The sequence below is a fragment of the Mycetomoellerius zeteki genome, unplaced genomic scaffold, assembly GCF_001594055.1.
Source record: "Mycetomoellerius zeteki isolate Tzet28-1 unplaced genomic scaffold, Tzet1.0 scaffold224, whole genome shotgun sequence".
NCBI classification, from domain to species: domain Eukaryota; kingdom Metazoa; phylum Arthropoda; class Insecta; order Hymenoptera; family Formicidae; genus Mycetomoellerius; species Mycetomoellerius zeteki.
In genome coordinates this window covers 550086-571380 of record NW_017257199.1, presented here as the reverse complement: position 1 = coordinate 571380, position 21295 = coordinate 550086, and the positions used below count along the sequence as shown (strand labels likewise).

Here is a 21295-nt window from a genome sequence, read left to right as displayed (position 1 = left end):
ATAGAAGTTTAGATGGAGTTACTGGGGAACTTACTGATTTCGCGCATACGCACTCCATTTTTGCCAACATAAAATCAGGAGAGTTGCGCTACTATATATACTGTGACACGGTAGTGTCTCGACGCTAAGCGCAGCTATACTGCCGTGTCTCCTTTACGCGAGCCGGCGAGTTGCGGGGGATTGAGATTATCGGATCTCAATAACGGCTGAACTGAGTTCTATATACGCTCAATCGATAGCTACCGCTCGGACTAATAAAAGTGTTTTTATTTTTTTTCTATGTGCCCTACGAGCGGAGATATTGCGACGCAAAGTCCGATGTGAAACTTTTAAGATACGTCGTCATGTTTATTATGTTCATTAGGCCGGAATCAGACTACGCATTGAATATTGAGATTGAAGATTGAAAGATTGAAATTTAACCAATCAAAACAATAGGAGTTAAAATTCCTTTGTCCTCACTAGTCAAATTTTAATCTTCAATCTCAATCTTCAATGCGTAGTCTGATTTCTAATCATCATTATGTTCGTCGCCCACTCGTATATATAGTCAAACTGGCCAAATGTACTGTTGCGTGTTTTAGCGCGAGAGTGCGCTAGTCATCCAGCATGAATGTACTGTTGGAATGTTTTGGCGCGAAAGTGCGTTACATTAGCATATTGATGCAACAAACGTTAGCGGTGGAAGGCAAACAAAATTATATGCTGATACTTATTATTAATTTTAATTTTAATAACTCAACTAGGAAATGATAATGAAAAGCGATTTATTCGACTATATATAAATATCATTGCATATTTGTATGATAATCTTGAAGTTGTTGAGAGGGTCCAGAAGCATCTTCACCACTTGTCATATCGTCATACCTGAGCGTGCGAAATATCAGCTCCGTTATTAGTAAACTTTGATCGCTATTAATTTAAAAACTATTATAGCTTCGATATTTTCGTATTAGTATTTTCGTCTTAGAATGTTCCAAAGAATTCGTTCTTAAAATGATGTTCGTTGGATTTGAAACATTCTGTATACATTAATTTGTTTCTCTTTTTTTATAGATAATTATACGCTTCCGAAAGGTGTCATGATCACATTGGCAATCTTATTAACACACCGAAACCCGACGGTTTGGCCAGACCCAATGAAATTCGACCCGGATCGCTTCCTTCCAGAGAACTCGAAGAACAGGAATCCGTACGCCTACGTTCCGTTCAGCGCTGGACCAAGAAACTGTATAGGTCAGAAATTCGCTCAACTCGAAGAGAAAATCGTGTTGACTGCTATCCTCAGGAAATGGAGAGTGAAAAGTGTGAAAACAGTCGACACGATTAAGTTCGCCGGCTCTCTCATTTTACGACCAAGTGAAGACGTATTCATACATATTACGCCGAAGAAATGAAGTTTGCTATCAAATATATGTTTTTATAACATGACTTTTATAATTTTTCATTAATTTTTTCTTATTATGTAATTATAATACGTATTATATAAATGCACATACACGTAGGCCCGTATTCAGAATGCGCTTTTATCAATAAAAGCGCGCTCTTATTTCTGAAATTCTATAATATGCGTGACGAAAAGTATAGTATGTTAGTGCGCTAGCATCGTTGTAAGCATTCTGAATACGGGCTATGTGTACATACAACAGCCTTGCATATATATTACTGTTACGTCCAAACCCTTGGAAATTTTAATTCAAGGAGATAATGAGGGAAATGGAGAGGGAATAAATTTAAGGAAGCCTTAAGTACAAGGTCTGACTATGAATACGAGCATAAGTTAATCGAAGCTTGGTGATAATGGCCCTAAGGAAAGCGGTGCAGGAACATAGGAGTTATTACATCATGCTTCAACGTATAAAACAACTTTGTTGGGACTAGAGATTACATGATTATACAATATTATAATATATATATATACAATATTGAGTTCTTAGAAAATTAGGTTTAGATACTTAATATGAAAGATTAGTTAGAAAATTTGGATGGAAATGGAAATGGAAATGGAAAGGGAAATGGAAATCGAATTGGAAATGGAAATGGAAATGGAACTGCAAAATGGAAATGGAAATGGAAATGGAAATGGAAATGGAACTGGAACAGGAAATGGAAATAAGAATGGAAATCGAACTGGAAATGGAAATAGGAATGGAAATCGAACTGGAAATGGAAATCGAATTGGAAATGTAAATAGAAATAGAAATGGAAATGGAACTGGAAATGGAAAGGGAAATGGAAATGGAAATGGAAGTGGGAATGGAAATGGAAATGGAAATCCATGTGCATGCATGTGATATGGATGTAGTAGTACTTAGTGTGTAGTAATATATATATATATATATGTGTGTATACACATATACAATATATAACCTAGAGTGTTCCATTTTAATTTTCATATGAAAGTAAGTTTATTTAAACTTAAGGATTCCTCACTCTCAGACTAAATACGATCTAATGCCATAATTGACAAATTTAATATGATGGATTTAATAATAAGGTGGTTAAAAATTGAAAAATATAAAAGACACAGAAAAATATTTCAGACGTATAGTCAGGGCCTAAAAGTTTGTAACACTTTTTTTTTAATGGATTTCGGAATGCAGCTTATTCACCAAGTGATTAGTTTTTATTTGTTGATCCATGAATAAGAACCAATTGCTCGGTGAGCAAGCTGCATTCCGAAACCTATCGAAAAAAAAGTGTTGCAGCCTTTCAGGCTCTGACTATATACATGGCGTCATAAATGCCTAGCCATCTGAATTTGCAGGGATATCGAGGCATGTTCAAGATGCGTCTTCCTTTCTAAATATTTGTGCATTATGACTAATGATTATTCGAAAAATGGTAATATAAATTTAAAATTGAACTAAACTTAATTCATAAAATATTTAAAATTGATATAATATATTATAGGACCATATATATGATAACACAGACTATAGAAATCAATGCCTTAAACAGTCTAGCTGGATCTTAAATGCTTGTATAATTCTGTGTGAATTTATATACTATATGTACGAGGGGCTACTCACTTACGAAATCGACGAGGAATTCAGTAAGTCCGGATCTACAATAGGTGTTTTAAGCCTTAAGCCATAAGAAATTGACCAATTACAGTCAAATCCGAGGGGAATAGTTCGCCCATTTTTTATGGCTTAAGGCTTAAAACCTTATTGTAGATCCAGGGTAAACGAGGCAGTCAAGCATTTCTCATTGAAATCAAGAAATCATCTGAAATCAAATAAAAAAGCATCGTCACACGCTCGGTCATGCGTCTCGAATTTCTTTTTCGGAAAATAAATAAAATCACTTTGAAATCACGTTGAAATAATGTGAATACAAGAAATCGGAAATCACTTTCGTAAGTGAGTATCCTCTCGTATTTTATATTTTAAATACTTTAATGGTGTATTTTGCCTAACCCTGCCCGCATATATATATATATATATATATACATTTCTTTTACATTTCTGCAATGTTGCAAATGAAACTAAAGAGGACGTTGCACCAACATCACCGAAAGATTTTACAAACGTTTCCGTAATATTTCGCAAATGTTTCTTGCGGACATTTGGACGTTACCACAATTTTGCAGAGACTTCTCAGAAACATCACGCAACGTCTGCGATAGTTTCAATGTTTTCAGTAGTATGTTCGTGCAATATTACAGAAATCCTTCTGTGTTATTAGGGTAAATACAGATTGTTTATGTTTAATATACATTTTTTAATATTCTTTAGGGCCGATTGTTCCATTTTTGAATAAAGTATGTGGTAATTTATCCAATAGATAAATAAAAGAATAAAAGTGTAAGAGCATAAGAGAGTGAAAGAGTTAAGAGAGTGAGTTGAAATTTATCGAAAGGTGGAACAATTTAATCTTAGACATTATGTAAAACATACATGTATTTATGGCGCAATAATATCACAGGCTTATTTAAAAAGAGAATTGTGTTTTTCAGTTATCATCTTTAAATATATAGCGGTTTATAGTGCTACATTGAGAAAAAAATGCTGTTGATTCAATTAAAGTCTATATTACGGGCTATCACTAGCATTTATGTATATTTTTATTGACATAAAGACATAAATTATTATTTCAATCAAGGCCTTTATGTTAATAAAAATATATATGAATTAATTACTTATGTTAGTGACAGCCCGTAATATAGATTTTAATTGAATCAACAGCATTTTTTCTCAGTATATATATTAATTATCGTGCCGTATATATCTATTTAATATGTTTAACTATAATAATTTCAAAAATTTGTTATTGTATTTCTAAATCGAGCAGTCGTATTGATTAGTAATCGATTTCTCGGATATTTACATCGTAAGAATAGTATTCTGCGTTCTTTCCGGTATCCAATTTTGATAATTGTGAAAAGTTATTGATTTATATTTGAATTTAGTACAGTTAAAATATAATATTTTTGGTCTATTTTTTATGGCTGAACTAGTATACACTTTTGGAACTTAAAGTAAAATAGATATATGTTTGATATTTGATGAAAACGAAAAAGAAAATTCTAGTGCGGGAACAAAAGAAACAGATTTCTTGTCGGATGGCGCGAAATGCTCGTTGTCGCGATGTTATCGATCAAGTTTCTTCCGGCAATCGCTTCGTGTTGGGAGATAACTCGATAGTAACGAAATTTCATATTCGGCGCTGTAAGTCGGTATTTCGTTATCGTTAGGTCGGAAAATTATTTCGCGGTGCTACCTCGCGGCTCTTGCTCGGCGCGCATGCGCCGGAGCGTGGCATTGATCCTTCTCCTTGTCCCAACGGTCTTTTATTATTTCGCTTGCCTTTCCATCGCAAGGATTGCGACCTCTTTAGGTCGTGATAACCGAGGCAATAGCTACGTTTACACCGTGCGCTTAGTCCGCGACCTATACGATAGGTGTCTTTGTTTAATATACAGGATAAACAAGGACGTCTATTGTATAGGCCGCGGCCTAAATGCACGGTGTAAACGTAGCCTTTGTTTAACCTATAGGATAAACAAAGACATCTATTGTATAGGCTGCGGCCTAAATGCACGGTGTAAACGTAGCTTCTAAATGCACGTAGCCAATGGCTACGTTTACACCGTGCGCTTAGTTCGCGATATTAGTCCATCACTTTCAGTACATCAATCCAGAAGAAAGGATTAGACATGATCTGGCCACAGTATACAGTAGCGCAACTCTCTGTCGGCACTTTTGATGTTGGTGAAGCCAAAATCGTAGCGCGCATGCGCAAGTTGAGACATTACATACGGTAACGCCATCTAGACTTCTCTCTCACTTACTCTCTTAGGCTGTCGCATCCATCTTCCGTAACAGTAAGGGCCATCACACATAAAATGACATAAGCTGCATAATCATAGCATAAGGCTGCTACCAATGAGCATCTTATGTGAATCAATATGGCGACATTATGCTGGATGCTCATTGGGTCAGCAGTCTTATGTTACGTTTATGCTCTGTTATGCATTTCATGTGTGACAGGCTTAACCATAAGATGTACCGTAAGAATAAGCCAATCACAGTCGAGAATTCTTTTGAACTTTTAATTCTGATTGACTGATTCTTGCGTTATGTCTTATGTTACTGTAATATTAAAAAATTGAAAATATTTGTATAATATATGGTATACCTATCATATTTTTTAGGAAACTTAAATGTCTTCCTTTTAATTCAAAATTTCCAGGACATCCATTTATTGAACAATATATTTAATTTTTTTCCACTCATTTTCTTGATGTGTAATCTATTTTCTTTTTATATCTAAAACAGAGCTAAGATCAAAGTGTTTTCTGCAAGAGAATTGAAAATCTGTATGATATATATGTACAGATCTACAATTCTCTTTAAGGATAATTATCAGTTTCTTTATTCTTTTCACTTAACTTCACTCTATTTCACTTCACTGCACTTCACTTCACAATAATCCACTTCACTTTACTTTTTTTCACTATTAATATCTAAAACAATTTGCAAGACATCACCGACATAAAAGCATATGAACTTAATACTGCCGTTACCGCCAATTGTTACACAAACACTGCAACGATTAAGAGAAAGACCGAAAACACAAAGAATAAGTGAGAGAAAAGTTCAGATGGCGTTACCGTATGTAATGTCTCAACTTGCGCATGCGCGCTACGATTTTGGCTTCACATAATGAATAGAGTTGCGCTACTGTATACTGTGATCTGGCCGTATTGCCTCCGCTTATAGTAAGGAGGCAGGAGCTATTAACTATTAAGAAGAAGAAGAAGGTTGGAAAACACATCAAGAATAAAAATATCAGTGTGATAGATAGTGGATAATCTCACTTTTGGAATTTTAAAAATATTGCATATGCAGTTATATCCAAGCATTGAATACAATGTTCCGAATACATCATTTCATTAATATAGCCTCGCGTGTCGTTGCCGTTAAAAGAAATGGTGCAAGATTCTTAAATACGGTGAATATATTCTTAAAATATATTCTTAAAATGAGAGAGACAATCCAACAACCGTTGGGTATGAATTCCAATGAGTTACCATATGCTCACGTTTGCCAAGTTGGCGATCCTGTCTTGCGCGGTCATGTCATGAAGATAGAACCTGAAGTTATAAGAATGGCAGACTTTCAAAAGGTATTATTGCAAAGAATATCTATATGAAATTTGCTCTCCAAGTTAAACTTGCTATACGTCGATTGTTAGATCTTCATAAAAGAAATATTTTCGCCAAGCTTTAACCCCCTGTTCTCATCATTGCGAGAGTAGCAATTAAAAATATATTTTTTCATCATAATTTTTTTCTCTTTTTCTAATTCATGAAAAATTATCAAAAAAATCAGTTTAATGATGTTCTATTCAATGATGTTCTATTCATCAATAAACATTCTTGAAAATTTTTAGAATACAAATTCGAATTTTAAAGAATTCAAGAAGTTTAAAATTGCTAATATTTAAATGAAATCGAGTGACTATTCATTTTTTTGTCACAATATCTTTCCAATGTTATTCATCTTAAATTACTTCGGACTTTTTGGAAATAAGCGTCAATATTAAAAAAAAAAAAAAAAAAAAAATTGAAAACATGATATTTTCTCACATTTTTGTGCAGAGAAATGTAACTTAATTAAATCGATGGTGACCATTAAAATTGCAATATTACATTGTAATAATGGTAATAACTAAAAGTCTGCGTATGAGATATTAGAATAACTTTTTGTAATATTGTTTATGATAAGAAAATCAGTTATATGAAAGAAAACTTTGATTTAATTTTTATTTTTTAATAGTATATTTTTTCAAAAAGTCTAAAAAAAGAGATGAATATATCTGTATATATAACATTAAAAAGGTGTTAATTGTAAAATATAATATTACTCATTCAATGAAATAATCAAAACTTTAATGAAATAATAATTTTAAGCTTCTTAGAAAACATGGCGTTACTTTTATTTTTTCTGTACTCTTATAGTGCTGTTCTTGCCTACATCTGTTCTATTATATACATATACATTAAATATATGTATTTTATGTATACATAAAAAATAAAAGTAACGTCGTGTTATTAATCTAAGGAGCTTAAAATTGAGGAGATTGGCGAAATAAAGGCACAATTCTTATTCTTTTTCCGGAGATTAGCGCAAATAAACAAGGAATTGAGGTTGCTTACATTAGTTAAATATGAACGTGTTACGATTGTCCTGTGGTGGTGAAAATGATATAATGATTATAATCTATGGAAAAAGAGACATAAATGATTTAAAATCATTAATGAGATTTTTATCAGAGACTGAACGAAAATGGTACGACAATAATGTGTTTTCATTACAACATATTTATGTTAAAAAAATCTTACGAAAACTCATCAGATGATGATTGAACATTATTTCAATTTATTTTGTACAATTGAAAGTAAAATGTATTTCATATTCATTTTGTATTTCTTCTAGAAAAATGTGAATAGAAAATAGTTCATAGTCTTTCCTTTCTATCGATTCTTACAATATTATGATCAATATTCGGAAAAAGGAACTATAAGTGCATTTTTTAAATTGCAAATAACCTTTTAAATATTGATCGTAATAGAGAAATATTATAACATACAACTTCTCAAAGACACTATATAAATATACACTTAATACTGTTTCCATTCGTGGTATAATAAAAAAGTAACAAGTCATTTTAATTTTTATCAAAATCAAGATTTTGTAATTAGATCTTTATTCTTCCCTCAATTACTTTATTTCAATGATACTTTGTCAAGTGAGTAACATTATATTTTTATAGTCACAACACCTTCTCAATGTTAATATTTATCTTTTTTTAGATTTTTTGGAAAGATGTGCTGGTATTAAAAAAAATTAAATCAAGGTTTTTTTTCATATAACTGATTTTCTCGTCATAAACAATATTACAAAAAGTTATTATTCTAACATCTCATACGCAGATTTTTAGTTGTTATCATTATTGCAATATAATATTATAATTTTAATGACCGGTCTAATTAAGTTACATTTCTGCACAAAAACGTGAGAAAATATTGTTTTCAATTTTTTTACATTGACACTTATTTCCAAAAAGTCTGAAATAATTTGAGTTGAATAATATTGAAAAGGTATTGTGACCAAAAAAAATGAAATTAATCATTCGATAATTTCACTTAAATATTAGCTGCCAACTAATTCTGGCAGATATCTGAGTTTCATGTCTAATTACATAAGAGAGGTGTTATAATCGGACAACTAGACAGAATACTTTTTCTATCACATTCTAAATTCCATTACAAAAATATAATAGTGTGTAAGCATGATTAACATTCTATTAAATAATGGATATTCATTAGAGATAATTTTTTCTACTATTAAGAATAGAAAAACCTTATCTAATAATAATAATTTACACAATAATAGAAATTACACTCTAATAATATTATCCCAAAAAAGTATTTCACTATATCCTACATTAACAATATTTCTGAAAAATTCAAGTTTGTTGGTGTTAAATATGATCTTAATATTGCTTACAAACCTACGAATGTGAATCATCACATTAAACTTAGCAAAGACAGGCTAGATAAAATGCAATATTGTAATGTCGTATATAAAATTAACTGTTTAGATTGCGAGTCCTCCTATGTAGGACAAACTAAAAAAAGATTAAACACTAGAATATAAGAGCATAAAAGAGACATTAAAAAATCAATGAATCTGCATTCAGTTGTTTCTGTACATCATTATAACCATGACTTGAATTGGAAGGACATTCAAATATTAAACTCAGAACTATTTTATAAAAAAAATCCATTTAAGAAATGATTTATATAAAAAAACAATCCCATCCTCTTAACAAACAAAATGATACAGACAAATTACCGGATTTTTATCTTCCTCTCCTTAATATCTCTTCTCCCACTTCACGTCACATATCCCCTACTCCTCTTTCAGAATATGTCTCTAACGTATAAATACCACTCGTTTTATTTGTAATGCCACAAAAGTTTTTGGGATTTAAGCGAGCATGACATCCACATTAGCAGTAACTATATAACTATATAACTCACATGGTTTGTTCTGATGCAGATAACTTTTTTTAAACTTATCTTACACTAAACAATAATTGTAATAATAATGAAATAATATTTATAATTAGAGCTTGGAAACTTTCGCATCAGTCAAATTCACCTTTGACTTCGATAAAAAATGTCACTTTATCAGCAAGAGTAGTTTCAAGTTTCTCAATTGACAAGAGTATCTTAATTTTTTTATATTAACAAGATGCCTTGCCTTCGGAAATTAGATGTAACGAAGATATAATATCATTTTATGTTGTATTATATTCAGCGCATAACGAACAATTTTCCATTCTTCAATTTTTATAATAATTTGTGTTTTGTAACTTATTACATTTCTTATTGTCTTAATCTTAATTTTAATATCTAATTTATATTATACTGAAGATGGTCTAATATAGACCGAAACGTCTATACTTTTGTAATTTAAATTATAATATAATTCGCCACTAAAATCGTACGTTTTGTGGTCCTATTATTATTATTTTTAAATATTAGCAATTATAAACTTCTTGAATTTTTAAAAATTCAAATTTGTATTCTAAAAATCTTTAAAAATTTCCAGGAATTTTTCTTGATGAATAGAACGTCACTGATTTTGTGCATAATTTTTCATGAATTAGGAAAAGTGAAACAATTATAATGAAAAAATATTTTTTTAATTGTTACTCTTGCAATGGTGAGAATAAGGGGTTAAAACTTGGCGAAAATATTTCTTTCATGAAGGCCTAACAATCGACGTATAACAAGTCTAATTTGGCATGGGGGCAAATACATATTCTGCTGGACTCTTCATCAGTAAAGTCTTTTTAAATACAGAAGAGGTATTTGTAAATTAACGAGTTACTCTAAGGAAAAATACTTTAACTTAGCAAGAAAAAATTCTGAAATTATGAAATGCACAAATTGATATTTAAAAAAATATCAAAATAAGCAAAAAAATTTGTAACGAACGTACAAGAAAAAATTTAAAATTTCTAAAGAGAATTTTATGATTAATCGTAAAGATGATGAAGTTGTTATCTACATGGAAATATGTTATGTGAAATATGGAAATTAAAAAAAGAAGGCTAAATATTAAAATATGTTATGTTCGACAGTTATCTTTCTTTAGTGTAATTATAAAATAAAATTTAAATTATTTAAATTATTAAAAATTTTAATTATTTTTTTAAAAGCAAAGCAAAAATCATTTTTATATCCTATTTTTTTCACGTTAATGAATTTTAAAATTAATTTTATCATAAATTCTTTTTTATTATGTTGTAGGTAGTCACTACTATTCTAAATAAAAAATCTTACGATTTGACATAAAAATACAGAATTACATTGCTGATTACTGTTCATTATTCAGATAATTACACATTTGATAAACGTTATGCGAGTACATCAGGCGTACGGTTTAGCTGGGCCTCAAATCGGACTTCCCTGGCAAATATTTGCCATCGAATGCACGGAGGAGACTATGGAGGAAGTCGGAAAGACTGTTAGGGAGACTCACGAAATGAACGTCATCCCGATGACGATTTTTATCAATCCTGAATTAAAAGTTATAGACTATACACCCATTACCCTTTACGAGGGATGTGAAAGTATTAAAGGATATAATGCTGCTGTGCCGAGAGCCTACGAAGTGGAAATTAAGGCATTGAACGCTTCCGGCGAACAGTTCACGTGGAGAGCATGTGGATGGTCTGCTAGAATAGCACAACATGAATACGATCATTTACAAGTAAGAGCTACATCAGAAAGAGGAATATTTTTATAACACTACGAATAGAATAAGAACAAATTAGTTATGTAGAAAGTAATTTGTTTCTATTTCTCAGGGAAAGCTGTACATAGACAAAATGGACGTAAGGACATTTCATTGTACGGCTTGGGATGAAATTAATAAAAATAAGGGCAAAATGTACTTAAGTTATTTGCCGACGAAGTATTGATTTGTGTATGACACATATGAATTAATATTTACATTGATTGAAATAAATGCACAGTGTTTACATTAAAATTAAAACGTGCTTATTCACACTATACATATATGAAAGTAATATTTCAATCACTTTAATTAATTATTATTAGTGTCGTTTTTAAAGTAGCTGCTTTTCTTATCACATTCACATTTTTCTTTATGAATAGATAAAATTATAGTAGATAAAATTTAGAGTACAATCTACTCTTTATTTACAAAACAGTAATAATTATTTTTTTGTAAATATCTTGATCACGTTCGTTCTTTGATGACGAGACGAAACTGAAAAAATTATTTTATCTTTTCCTTGAACATATATTCAAAGACGATAAACATTCATGGAAAGAACAATTTTCCTGAAAGATTTAAAAGTTTGAAAATGGTTTTGTTGGCTCATCAAAATAATTTTGTTGGAAACTCAAACTGGCTACTAGATATCAAAATTTCTTGTAGCATTGCTCATCATTCTTCAGTTTCTAACATAATTATTTTGATGATGCAATAAAATTATTTTCAGATCTATATATCCAGCAAATTTTTAGATCTTTCAGTGAAATTGTTCTTTTTATGTATATCTATATGACATATAACATCTCTCTGGTAATAAAATTTACCTTAACAATAGAAATTGTTTGTACACCTCAGCTTTTTCTCTCAATATACAAGCGATCTTTCGTGACATTAACTTAAAACGTAACAGCTACATAAAAAATAGGATATTTTATTTATGCATTTTTCAGAATACAGTCATAATAGACTATCAGATATACGGTCACAGGTACACGGAATTATATAATACCGAATGAACGAATCGAATAAGTGTTTCATTTGTATAAACTGCATTTTGCGTGATTCTATTAAATTTACACTTCCTTGCGTTACATTCAGTCGCTATCTTACTAACGCAGCTTTGAATATCGTTCAATTACATTTTATCACGTAGTTTACATTTTTTAGTGATCTCTGATATGATAACAAATATATATTCTATTAACGTATATACTACTATTGCAGCTATATGATTCTTTCATTATGTGCTTTGACTGCGTTTTTCATTAAGAAGAAATAATTCTCTAATTTTTTATTTTAAATCTTTTATAAATATGTGAATAATATATCAGCCTACTGCAAAGTTTTTGCTCTTTCTCTCTTTCTCTCTAATTGCGATGGAGTTTACGTTTGTGAGAAAAATTTCAAATAAAATTTTTGCTCGTTTATTTTTTTTATTTAAAACGAGTTTTATCTAGATAGAAATTCCAATAGTTAGAGCGACTGATATAAAAAGCAAGTTATGAATATCACAACACAGTTATGAAATTCTCGGTATCGTAGATATTCTGTTTATTATTCCATGTGCGTCATTAATGTACAGAACTGTTTTGGACCATTCAAAGAGTTGAAGTGCGTTTTCTGATACTCAATTTTTTTCAGCTGTATTAGTTATCCTCTTATTCATAAATAATCACGACTCTGCGTATTTCCTTAATTATATACTTTTATTAGAATTACGTTATTATATGATGTGTATTATGTACACCTAAATCGTATCTTAAAAAGCGTTTGTTTTCCCAGAGTATTTCTTGCTCCGACAACATTTGAAAATCTAAAAGGAACATGAGTTATAAAGATATTACACATACATTTTGAATTTATTAACGTTGTTTTGCTTCCTTTAGAATATACTGAATAAATAGGATGAGACCGTATCAAAAGAAAGCACATTAAAATGAATCTCTTTTAAAATATCATGCACAATAATAGAGACGAGAGAAAAAAACTATAATTATTTAATATAAAAATGTAAATTGGATTTTATCTTTGCATGTATTAAAAAGTTGACTTACTACTTATCTTAATAGCTTCGAATATAAAATTACGTATTATTATTAAGTTTATTTCATGAGAAATAAAGCGACTGAGACTTTTGCAAATAAGAATAACATAGTGATAAATTTAGACTTATTGCATTATCTACGAATTCACAACCACATCTAGTGCGCGTTTAATGTATTCACATAATTTACAGTCATTAATTTATTAACAAAAAGCTTGCAGTTGACTGTGACGATATATAATTTTGTACATAATTTTATATATGAAATTTTATAATTTTTATTTTACTTAGCTTAAATTATGTGTAAATTTTATTTTTTAATTCTTAGGCTTATTGATTGAAGAAATAGCTTAGCTTTAAACAAAAGCCTTTAGTCTTGAATTTTTCAGTTTTCTCTTTGAAATAATTTTTATATACAATAGGACAATTACGCGATGATGTTACGCGTTATAAGTCATTATTCCTTAGTTTTAAACATTATTTTTCTAACACCAAATAATCGCGACTCTTAATGCGTTCATTTTCTTAAAAACATCACGTATTAATACTACGAAGAAACTGCAGTAAATACAATATTTTGGTCCGTTAATTTTTTTAAAAGACTATGAATGGTACGCCGATAGAGATAATTTAGTGATAGTCAATATAATAAAACCAGAAAAACGTAGAAAAACATGAGGCAGTAAGACGTAAGCAGTAAGCGAATTGGCCAATCACAATAGCGAATGTAAGGCAATGATGTCACGTTCTCTGTAGTGATTGGCCGAATTGGTTACTGGTTACGTCTCTGCACTACCTTACGTTTTTCTATGTGTTTCTGACTTTACTTTTTTAAATTACATGTAATAATAACACAGATATTTTTCTTTGCGACTAAAAAATGTCGCATGTGACTAGAGAGAGAGAGAAACTCGATTAAAGTTCTTGAAACAAAATAATTGCAGTTTTAGCCTAAGTATTATACAAGGCTAGCTTGACAGCGAGAAGAAATCGCTCCTTCCCAGGATGCTGCAAACGCAGGTGCAATTGAGCCGATTGCATCGTTGGTTTATGGAAAGAACGCTAGCATTAAAGGGGACTTAGATATTTTCATATCCAGGTATGTACTCGTTGTTGCTGAGAGTTTTCTTCCTCCTGTCAGGACACGTGTCCTCTCGTCTGCGAAGTCCTCCATTTTTTGTCATGATCGCGATGATGAGCCAGCAGTCGGTCGTTTCCTCTCACTGATTGCAGGTGCAGTGGTATTCGCACCGTGCCTATCGAATTAGAAATAGGGCTTGTTTGCATCGATACATCGATTGCTACGTATCGTGCTATCCAATTATACTACGATGATTAACAGCGCCGTTCCGTGCCGTTGAATTTAATTGTATGCGTACGTTCAGATATAATTCGTGCGAGTTATTGAATTAGTCGCGTTATGTATCAAAAATTAAACGAAGCTTTAAAAAAGTGAATGTTACTTTTTATTGCGTGCAATTATTCTAAAATCAACATATGTAAAAACTTAACTTCCCTAACAGCACATAACATCCTGCGTATCATCTTATTTTTCTATTGATTGTATTGTGATCATCTCAAACGATTCTAACAAACTGAGATTAACGCAGTAATATCTCGCACAGTATCATTCCGTTTTCTTTCACACGCATATAATCTCAAATTTGACTCAATACGAAATATCACGTGCGTATGATCTCAGGACGTCAAATGTGGGAAAAGTACATATACCTACGCCATCTGCATACGCAATTTCTCTTCCCGTCTTTTCCCGCTTGTCTGTTGCATCGAAACAAATGCAAAGAGAACATTCTCTCTGTCAGGTCACAGTAAGTTTCTCGTATGATGATGTGAATTTCCGCTTTATCGAAGATAACCTCATACAAACGAGTGACTAATGTACCGAATTTATCGTGTGGTATTAAAGAATTGTCTAACAAAAAAATCCATTCTGTCCATCAAAATTAGACGCTAATTCTAGCAAGTGATATATCATCGGAAAGCATGCTCACTGAGGTGATTACAGATATACGTACGTCGTTGAGCCTCCGCAACATTGCGGAACCATGGCAATAGGGTGATTCCTAGGCTGCATTCGGAAACATTATCCGAGTGTCCCCGTGTATCGTTTTATCGTTGTTATTCACCCAGTGTTAAACAAGGATAAGACGATACCCGAGGGCACTCAGGTGGTGTTTCCGAACGCAGCCCTAGACATAACTTTTGTCAGGTTAGTGCAAGTTATATCCGGAAGTTACCCTGTCACTGAGGATCCGTAACGTTGTACCCTCTGTATATACCGAAGTATTCATTCGGAAAGCAACGATTCATGTATCTGTGATCACCTCAGTGCGTGTTTTTGTAATAAAAATTGCAGTAAAAATCAATTAATAAAAAATTAATAATCTAACCCATCCTATGCGATATACTATGTAAAGAGAACATATAGTATGTAAAGTATAACGATATAGTATGTAAAGCTACGCGCGCGCGCCTGGTTGCGTATATATGTGCGTATGTAAGTGCGTAACCCTCCCGTTTTCATCATCCTTATACTGCTCTGAAACTGTAGAAATTCTACGGGAGACGGTACTTCGATCATTCTCAGAGCATACTACGTCAATCGTAGTACGTTTGAGATTATTCTGCGATTATCGCAATTATACTTTTGCGATAATCTCAGCTCATTCTCAGTATTTCAATGTGCTGTTAGGGTTATAACAAAACTAAAGTGTCAGGAATATATATGTATTTAATGTAAACTCAATGGATGGAAATACTGTGCGAAAAATAAAAATTCAATGGACTTTTATAAGAATATAACTAGAAAAGATGATATTAGTATTTATAACAATAATGGAATAACAAAACATCTACTCAATTAAAATGCTATAGGAAACGCGCTAAAATCACATATACTAAGGCCCGTATTCAGAACGCGCTTTTATCTCTGAAATTCTATAATATGCGTGACGTAAAGTATAGTATGTTAGCGCGCTAACATCGTTGTAAGCGCGTTCTGAATACGGGCCTATATGTTTTTATCTTAACACATTTTGTTATCAAGAATTAATCCTTTCAGCAATAAATTAATATGAAAATTTTGAGGTTTTGCATTTGTTAACAGAATTTATTCTTTTAAGTTCAAATTAAAGGTTTAATTCTTGATCTTGCAAAGAATAGTTTCCGCAAGTTAACGAATAACAAACATGCAATCATAGTTCATTTTCCGCGTTTGTTTCGTGTTTATTACTTTCCGTCAGAATTGCTATACTGTGATCGATACGACCTACGGGATGTGAAGCGAACGGCTCGTATCTACATTACACATTTAACGCTAAATATATTTGATTCTCACCTGGCATTGAATTTTCGTGCAAACAATTTTTATGTCGAATGACGGTTTTACGTCCGTATTATGTTCTGTGCTAAATATACTAGTATAAATAACCCATACAGCACAGAAAATTGCAGTAACATTGCAGAAATGTTGCAATATTGCAGATTGCGCTGTAATATCGTTGCAACATTGTTGATATTATGAATTGTAATATAATAGGTATATATTACGGCGCAAGATTTTACAAATTTTGCAGCATTGTTACAGAGACATTAAAAGATGTTTTGGCTTTTGAGTAATGATACCGACGAGATACTATTAAAGACCGATATCCTTATGGGAGTTCGCGTCCTTGTTAATATTGAAGTGATTAAGAGTAAAAAAACTGATAATATTGTACTAATTTTATGATTTATTAGTTTTGTAGACGTGTTTATCGTTATAAACATTCGAAACTCAATAGTACTCAATTTTTCTTTAAAGTTGTGATTCAGTGTTATCTTCAAAGTTTGATTATCAACAGAGATCATAACTGTAGTGAAAAAAATTGTAATTTTGTGGCAACATATAAAATATTATAGCTTTACAAGTATATGCATATTTATTTATGGAACATTTATATAATAAAAAATCATGAATTTAATAATGTATTAGCCAAATATTTATGTTAATAATAGCAAATTTATATCAATTATTTATCGATAATATCAGCGTTCTTCAATTACCTCGGGCACCTTTGGAGCTCTTTTTATACTGCCGAAAATTTGCCCAGGATTGACGGTATCTTTAATAGTACCTCGTCGGTAATGAACTGTTGTTACATGTGGAAACATGCGTCAATTACACGTTATATGATTGTTAATTATTTCCATTAATTCATGGCTTCTGCACACTGGACGCGGAAACGCTTGCTGCGCTGCAAAATGCGACGCGGTAACTAATGAACATATTAGAAGCTGTAAGCTTATTAGTTACCGCGTCGCATTTTGCTTGCCGCGCGGCAAGTGTTTCCACGTTCAGTGTGCGGGATCCATTAGGAATTATGGTGTTCGTTGAAACACTTGTCGCCGCCGCGCAACAAGATTTTTCAAACTTTATATACGAGATCTGATCAAAAAGTTCCAGGACTGTTTAAATTGCGCGCCAACGGAGGGTCGGAGCATGGTGCGGTCGGTATAATTGTTTAGTCCGAATCTTCCTGAGAACGCCCGACTTTGCAGAATCTCGATAACCTTCTTAGTTGCAAATCTACGGCTGTTTTAATGAAACAAGTTTTTTGCGTTCGGCGATTTTGTGTTTGGATTGTCTTCAAACGATGTCCGATCTTCTTTGAACCTCCCATACCACTCATGAACTCAAACATTCATCCCCGAAAGCTTTCCGTAACATTTGAAAAGTTTCCGTGAATGTTTTTCCCAACTTCACACAAAATTTTACACAAACGCGCTGCTCTTCCTTTTGATTCCTTTCACAAAATTGCTGAAAACTTGTTTCACTAAAACAGCCGTAGATTTGCAACTAAGGTTATCGAGATTCTGCAAAGTCGGGCGTTCTCGGGAAGGTTCGGACTAAACAGTTATACCAACCGCACCACGCTCCGATTCTCCGTTGAGAGACGTACAATTTAAACAGTCCTGGAACTTTTTGATCAGACCTCGTATTTATCAACTTTCATAATTTTTTGGAATATTTGGATTTAAAAAGTTCTTTGAATATTGCAAAGAAAATGAAATAGAATGCATGAAGTTTCTTATTATTTCCATTTCACTAGTTAAGAATATGTACAAAATAGGCATATTTGCATAAAGTAAAATATATGTCTACATATGTAAAATTTAAAAAATATATAAACAATATAATAATTATAATATAAAATATATATTGATTAATAATAATAAACGATTTATTAAGATCGTATATGTGAATGCATAATAAGAGTTTAATGTCTATTACGGTCGAAGCTGAATCTTAGATGCTTTTTAAATAATTTCTATGTGAATTTATATACTAAATATGTAGTCATTTAAACTGCGCGCCGAAATGATTTTCTGGATTTATAAACACAATTAAACTACTATATAATAGTAATATTACAAATTAAATTGATAAGCAATTTAATAATTTGATGCTCAATCTGGCCTATTAGAAAAATGTACTGAAAAACTGTAAATATATTGATTAGTTCTTTTTTGTATTTTTTAAATTTATATCATAAATTGCATTTCAAATTATAGTCAGTAATAATAAAAGAATTATTTTTAATAATAGTTGTAAATATATTGTGCTGCAACATTGTTACGACATTACAGCGTAATCTTGCTGAAGGCAGATATTTTTATGATGCTGACATTGCAACAATGTTGCAAATACATTGTGCAATCTATTTGCAATATTACAACATTGCAATGAGATATATCTGCAATCATTTTGCAATCTTTCTGTATGGAAATGTAATACGCGTCGCGAACGAGCGAAAGATCACACGCCGGTATCGTCGATTTCACTAAATCAAGTATGTACTGGAGTGCTCAGAGGCAAGATGTAAGCTTTACTCGGAATCAGAGTAGTGATCAGAGCGAGGTGCAATTTTTGGCCGCGACAACGTTGTCATGATCGACGTCCGCGAGAACGTCGGGGACCAAGTGACGCAAATTTATAGATGATGTTCGCGCGTCCCTTTGGGCTAGGTCAGTGTCGTCGAAGTGAGACTCTGACTCACTCCTAGGCGTTGTGGAGCCGGTGGTGCAAGTGTGCTCCGAGAAGGTGCACGTACCATTCCGTGATATTCTGGTATGCATGTCCGGGCTACCGGTGCAGCTATATCTGGACGTCACGGCCTCCGAACGCGACAGAGACGGCTCCGACGTCACACGCACCCACGGACACCAGAAGAAGAATTGAGCGAAGCCACGGCGGAATCTGCACAAAATATGTTGGAGATCGATGAAGTATATTACGATTCATTTTTAAAACTACTTTAAAACAAGATACTCCTATACAGCACACTTTATTCGAGGGATATTCTAGAAATATCCTTCAGGAGATCCTAAAATGAAGTCCGAACTCCGCTGTTTTACCGATAAAGTGCGACATATCGACATATAACCGGGAAAATATGTTTTATATATAATTATACATATAAAATTATATATAACAGTATATATACCATCAGTATATATCGAGATTATTTTTAGTATCTGGCAACTCTTGAAGGATCACACATCAAATTTCAGTGAGATAGATCCACTACTCCGTGTTTGGCATTTATTTGAATCGATCAAGTATCGTGATTTGCGAAAAATGAATAAGAAAGAATTTCGTGTAGTGTAATCACAAAATTGTTCGATTTACGCTACGAAGTCCTTTCGCATTCTACCTATTCTCCAAATTTGAACTTCATAGCGTAAATCGAACAATTTTGTGATCACACTACACGAAATTCTTTCTTATACATTTTTCATAAATCATGGTACTTGATCGATTCAAATAAACGCCAAACACAGAGTAGTGGATCTATCTCACTGAAATTTGATGTGTGATCCTTCAAGAGTTGCCGGATATTAAAAATAATCTCGATACGTACTGGTGATGCCATATTTTAGACTTTGCACGGACTTTTCAAACTGCTCTCATAAAGACGACTGATTTGGACTACATTATCGTTTATACTTTAATTATGGAGAAGGATTTTTTAATCTGTAAAGATAGTTAGAAAAATACTTGTTTGGAAAAATTGATGAAACAGATTCACTTTAAAATCCCTTTAGGATATCCATTACGTTTGTAAGGACATCCCTTGGAGGTGTGTCTTGTATAGGATAAAATGTTGTAAGGATAAATGTCAGTCGAATAATCTTTGTTTCTTACACGTAAAGAACATGAATAAGTGAACATTGTATTGTAGAATATATTTGCCGAAAATATAAATATAAATTGGCTTCAGCGAGAGAATCAAGATTATCTAATGATAATTGTGGTCGTGGATCACAAAATTCTCTCATATACAGCTAACATTCTTTTTATGATACGCACGGATAAAGATTGATCTTTTAAGAAAAGAACGTATAGGTAATACCAAAATCACCTAATTGTTCCGGATGAAAATTCTCGCATGCAATAATATAGAGAGAAGGCTGTAATTCAATTATTACATTACGATCTTATTGCTGCGTCGTTGTTATTATTCACCATCATTACGACATAGTGGTCCGGATGCGGAAACACAATGATACTCGCGTATCGTGTCATACGTAAATGAATATTTATGAGACTGAAGCATATTCTGTCGATAGCATGCGGAAAATTGAAATTGTGCGTTTGACCTGCGGATGCCTGTTACATCGCAGCGAGGTGTTCAACGTATTACAATTCCATTTTATTGGTTTTGACGTTACATTTATTCTTTCTTTTTTCACATGTCAATAAATAGCGGCAATGCCGATGTTAATAAGGAACAAAACGTACACGCTGCATGTGACGTATAAGAGAGGATTTGGGAGCGGAAAAGGGGAATTCAAATCTCACACACACGCGCGCGCGCGCGCCACGCACACGCACACGCACACGCACACGCACACGCACACG

At 32.3% G+C, this 21295-nt stretch overlaps 3 protein-coding genes across 6 annotated transcripts in view; 2 read left to right on the top strand and 1 right to left on the bottom strand.

Moving 5' to 3' along the window:
• Positions 1-1437, top strand: part of LOC108723184 (cytochrome P450 4C1-like) — a 10578-nt gene extending 9141 nt beyond the window's left edge. For all 3 annotated transcript variants that reach the window (XM_018448730.1, XM_018448729.1, XM_018448732.1), the window contains one exon: positions 1057-1437. In XM_018448730.1, the coding sequence (XP_018304232.1) occupies positions 1057-1397 (341 nt within the window). In that variant the 3' untranslated portion in view covers positions 1398-1437. The remainder of the gene's footprint in view (positions 1-1056) is intronic.
• Positions 1438-6209: 4772 nt separating this feature from the next.
• On the top strand, positions 6210-11553 carry LOC108723176 (peptide deformylase, mitochondrial). The gene is made up of 3 exons (XM_018448718.1): positions 6210-6633; positions 10920-11297; positions 11395-11553. Exons 1-3 carry the CDS (start codon positions 6379-6381, stop codon positions 11506-11508), a joined length of 747 nt encoding a protein of 248 aa, XP_018304220.1. The 5' UTR covers positions 6210-6378; the 3' UTR covers positions 11509-11553.
• A 2747-nt stretch (positions 11554-14300) lies between these two features.
• Positions 14301-21295, bottom strand: part of LOC108723189 (tachykinin-like peptides receptor 99D) — a 47869-nt gene continuing 40874 nt past the window's right edge. The window contains exons 5-6 of one of the 2 annotated variants that reach the window (XM_018448746.1): positions 19485-19630; positions 14301-14627 (exon numbers count right to left, since the gene is read on the bottom strand). In XM_018448746.1, the coding sequence (XP_018304248.1) occupies positions 14509-14627; positions 19485-19630 (265 nt within the window). In that variant the 3' untranslated portion in view covers positions 14301-14508. Of the gene's footprint in view, positions 14628-19183; positions 19631-21295 lie in introns of those variants that run through there. The other variant, XM_018448744.1, reaches the window with a different exon arrangement.

Excerpts from the sequence above, each read along its gene's own strand:
- LOC108723176 (XM_018448718.1), top strand. The coding sequence starts at position 6,379 with ATGTTCCGAATACATCATTTCATTAATATAGCCTCGCGTGTCGTTGCC. Across the intron at positions 6,634-10,919 it reads GAATGGCAGACTTTCAAAAG|ATAATTACACATTTGATAAA; the intron begins GTATTATTGCAA and ends TTCATTATTCAG. Across the intron at positions 11,298-11,394 it reads ATGAATACGATCATTTACAA|GGAAAGCTGTACATAGACAA; the intron begins GTAAGAGCTACA and ends TCTATTTCTCAG.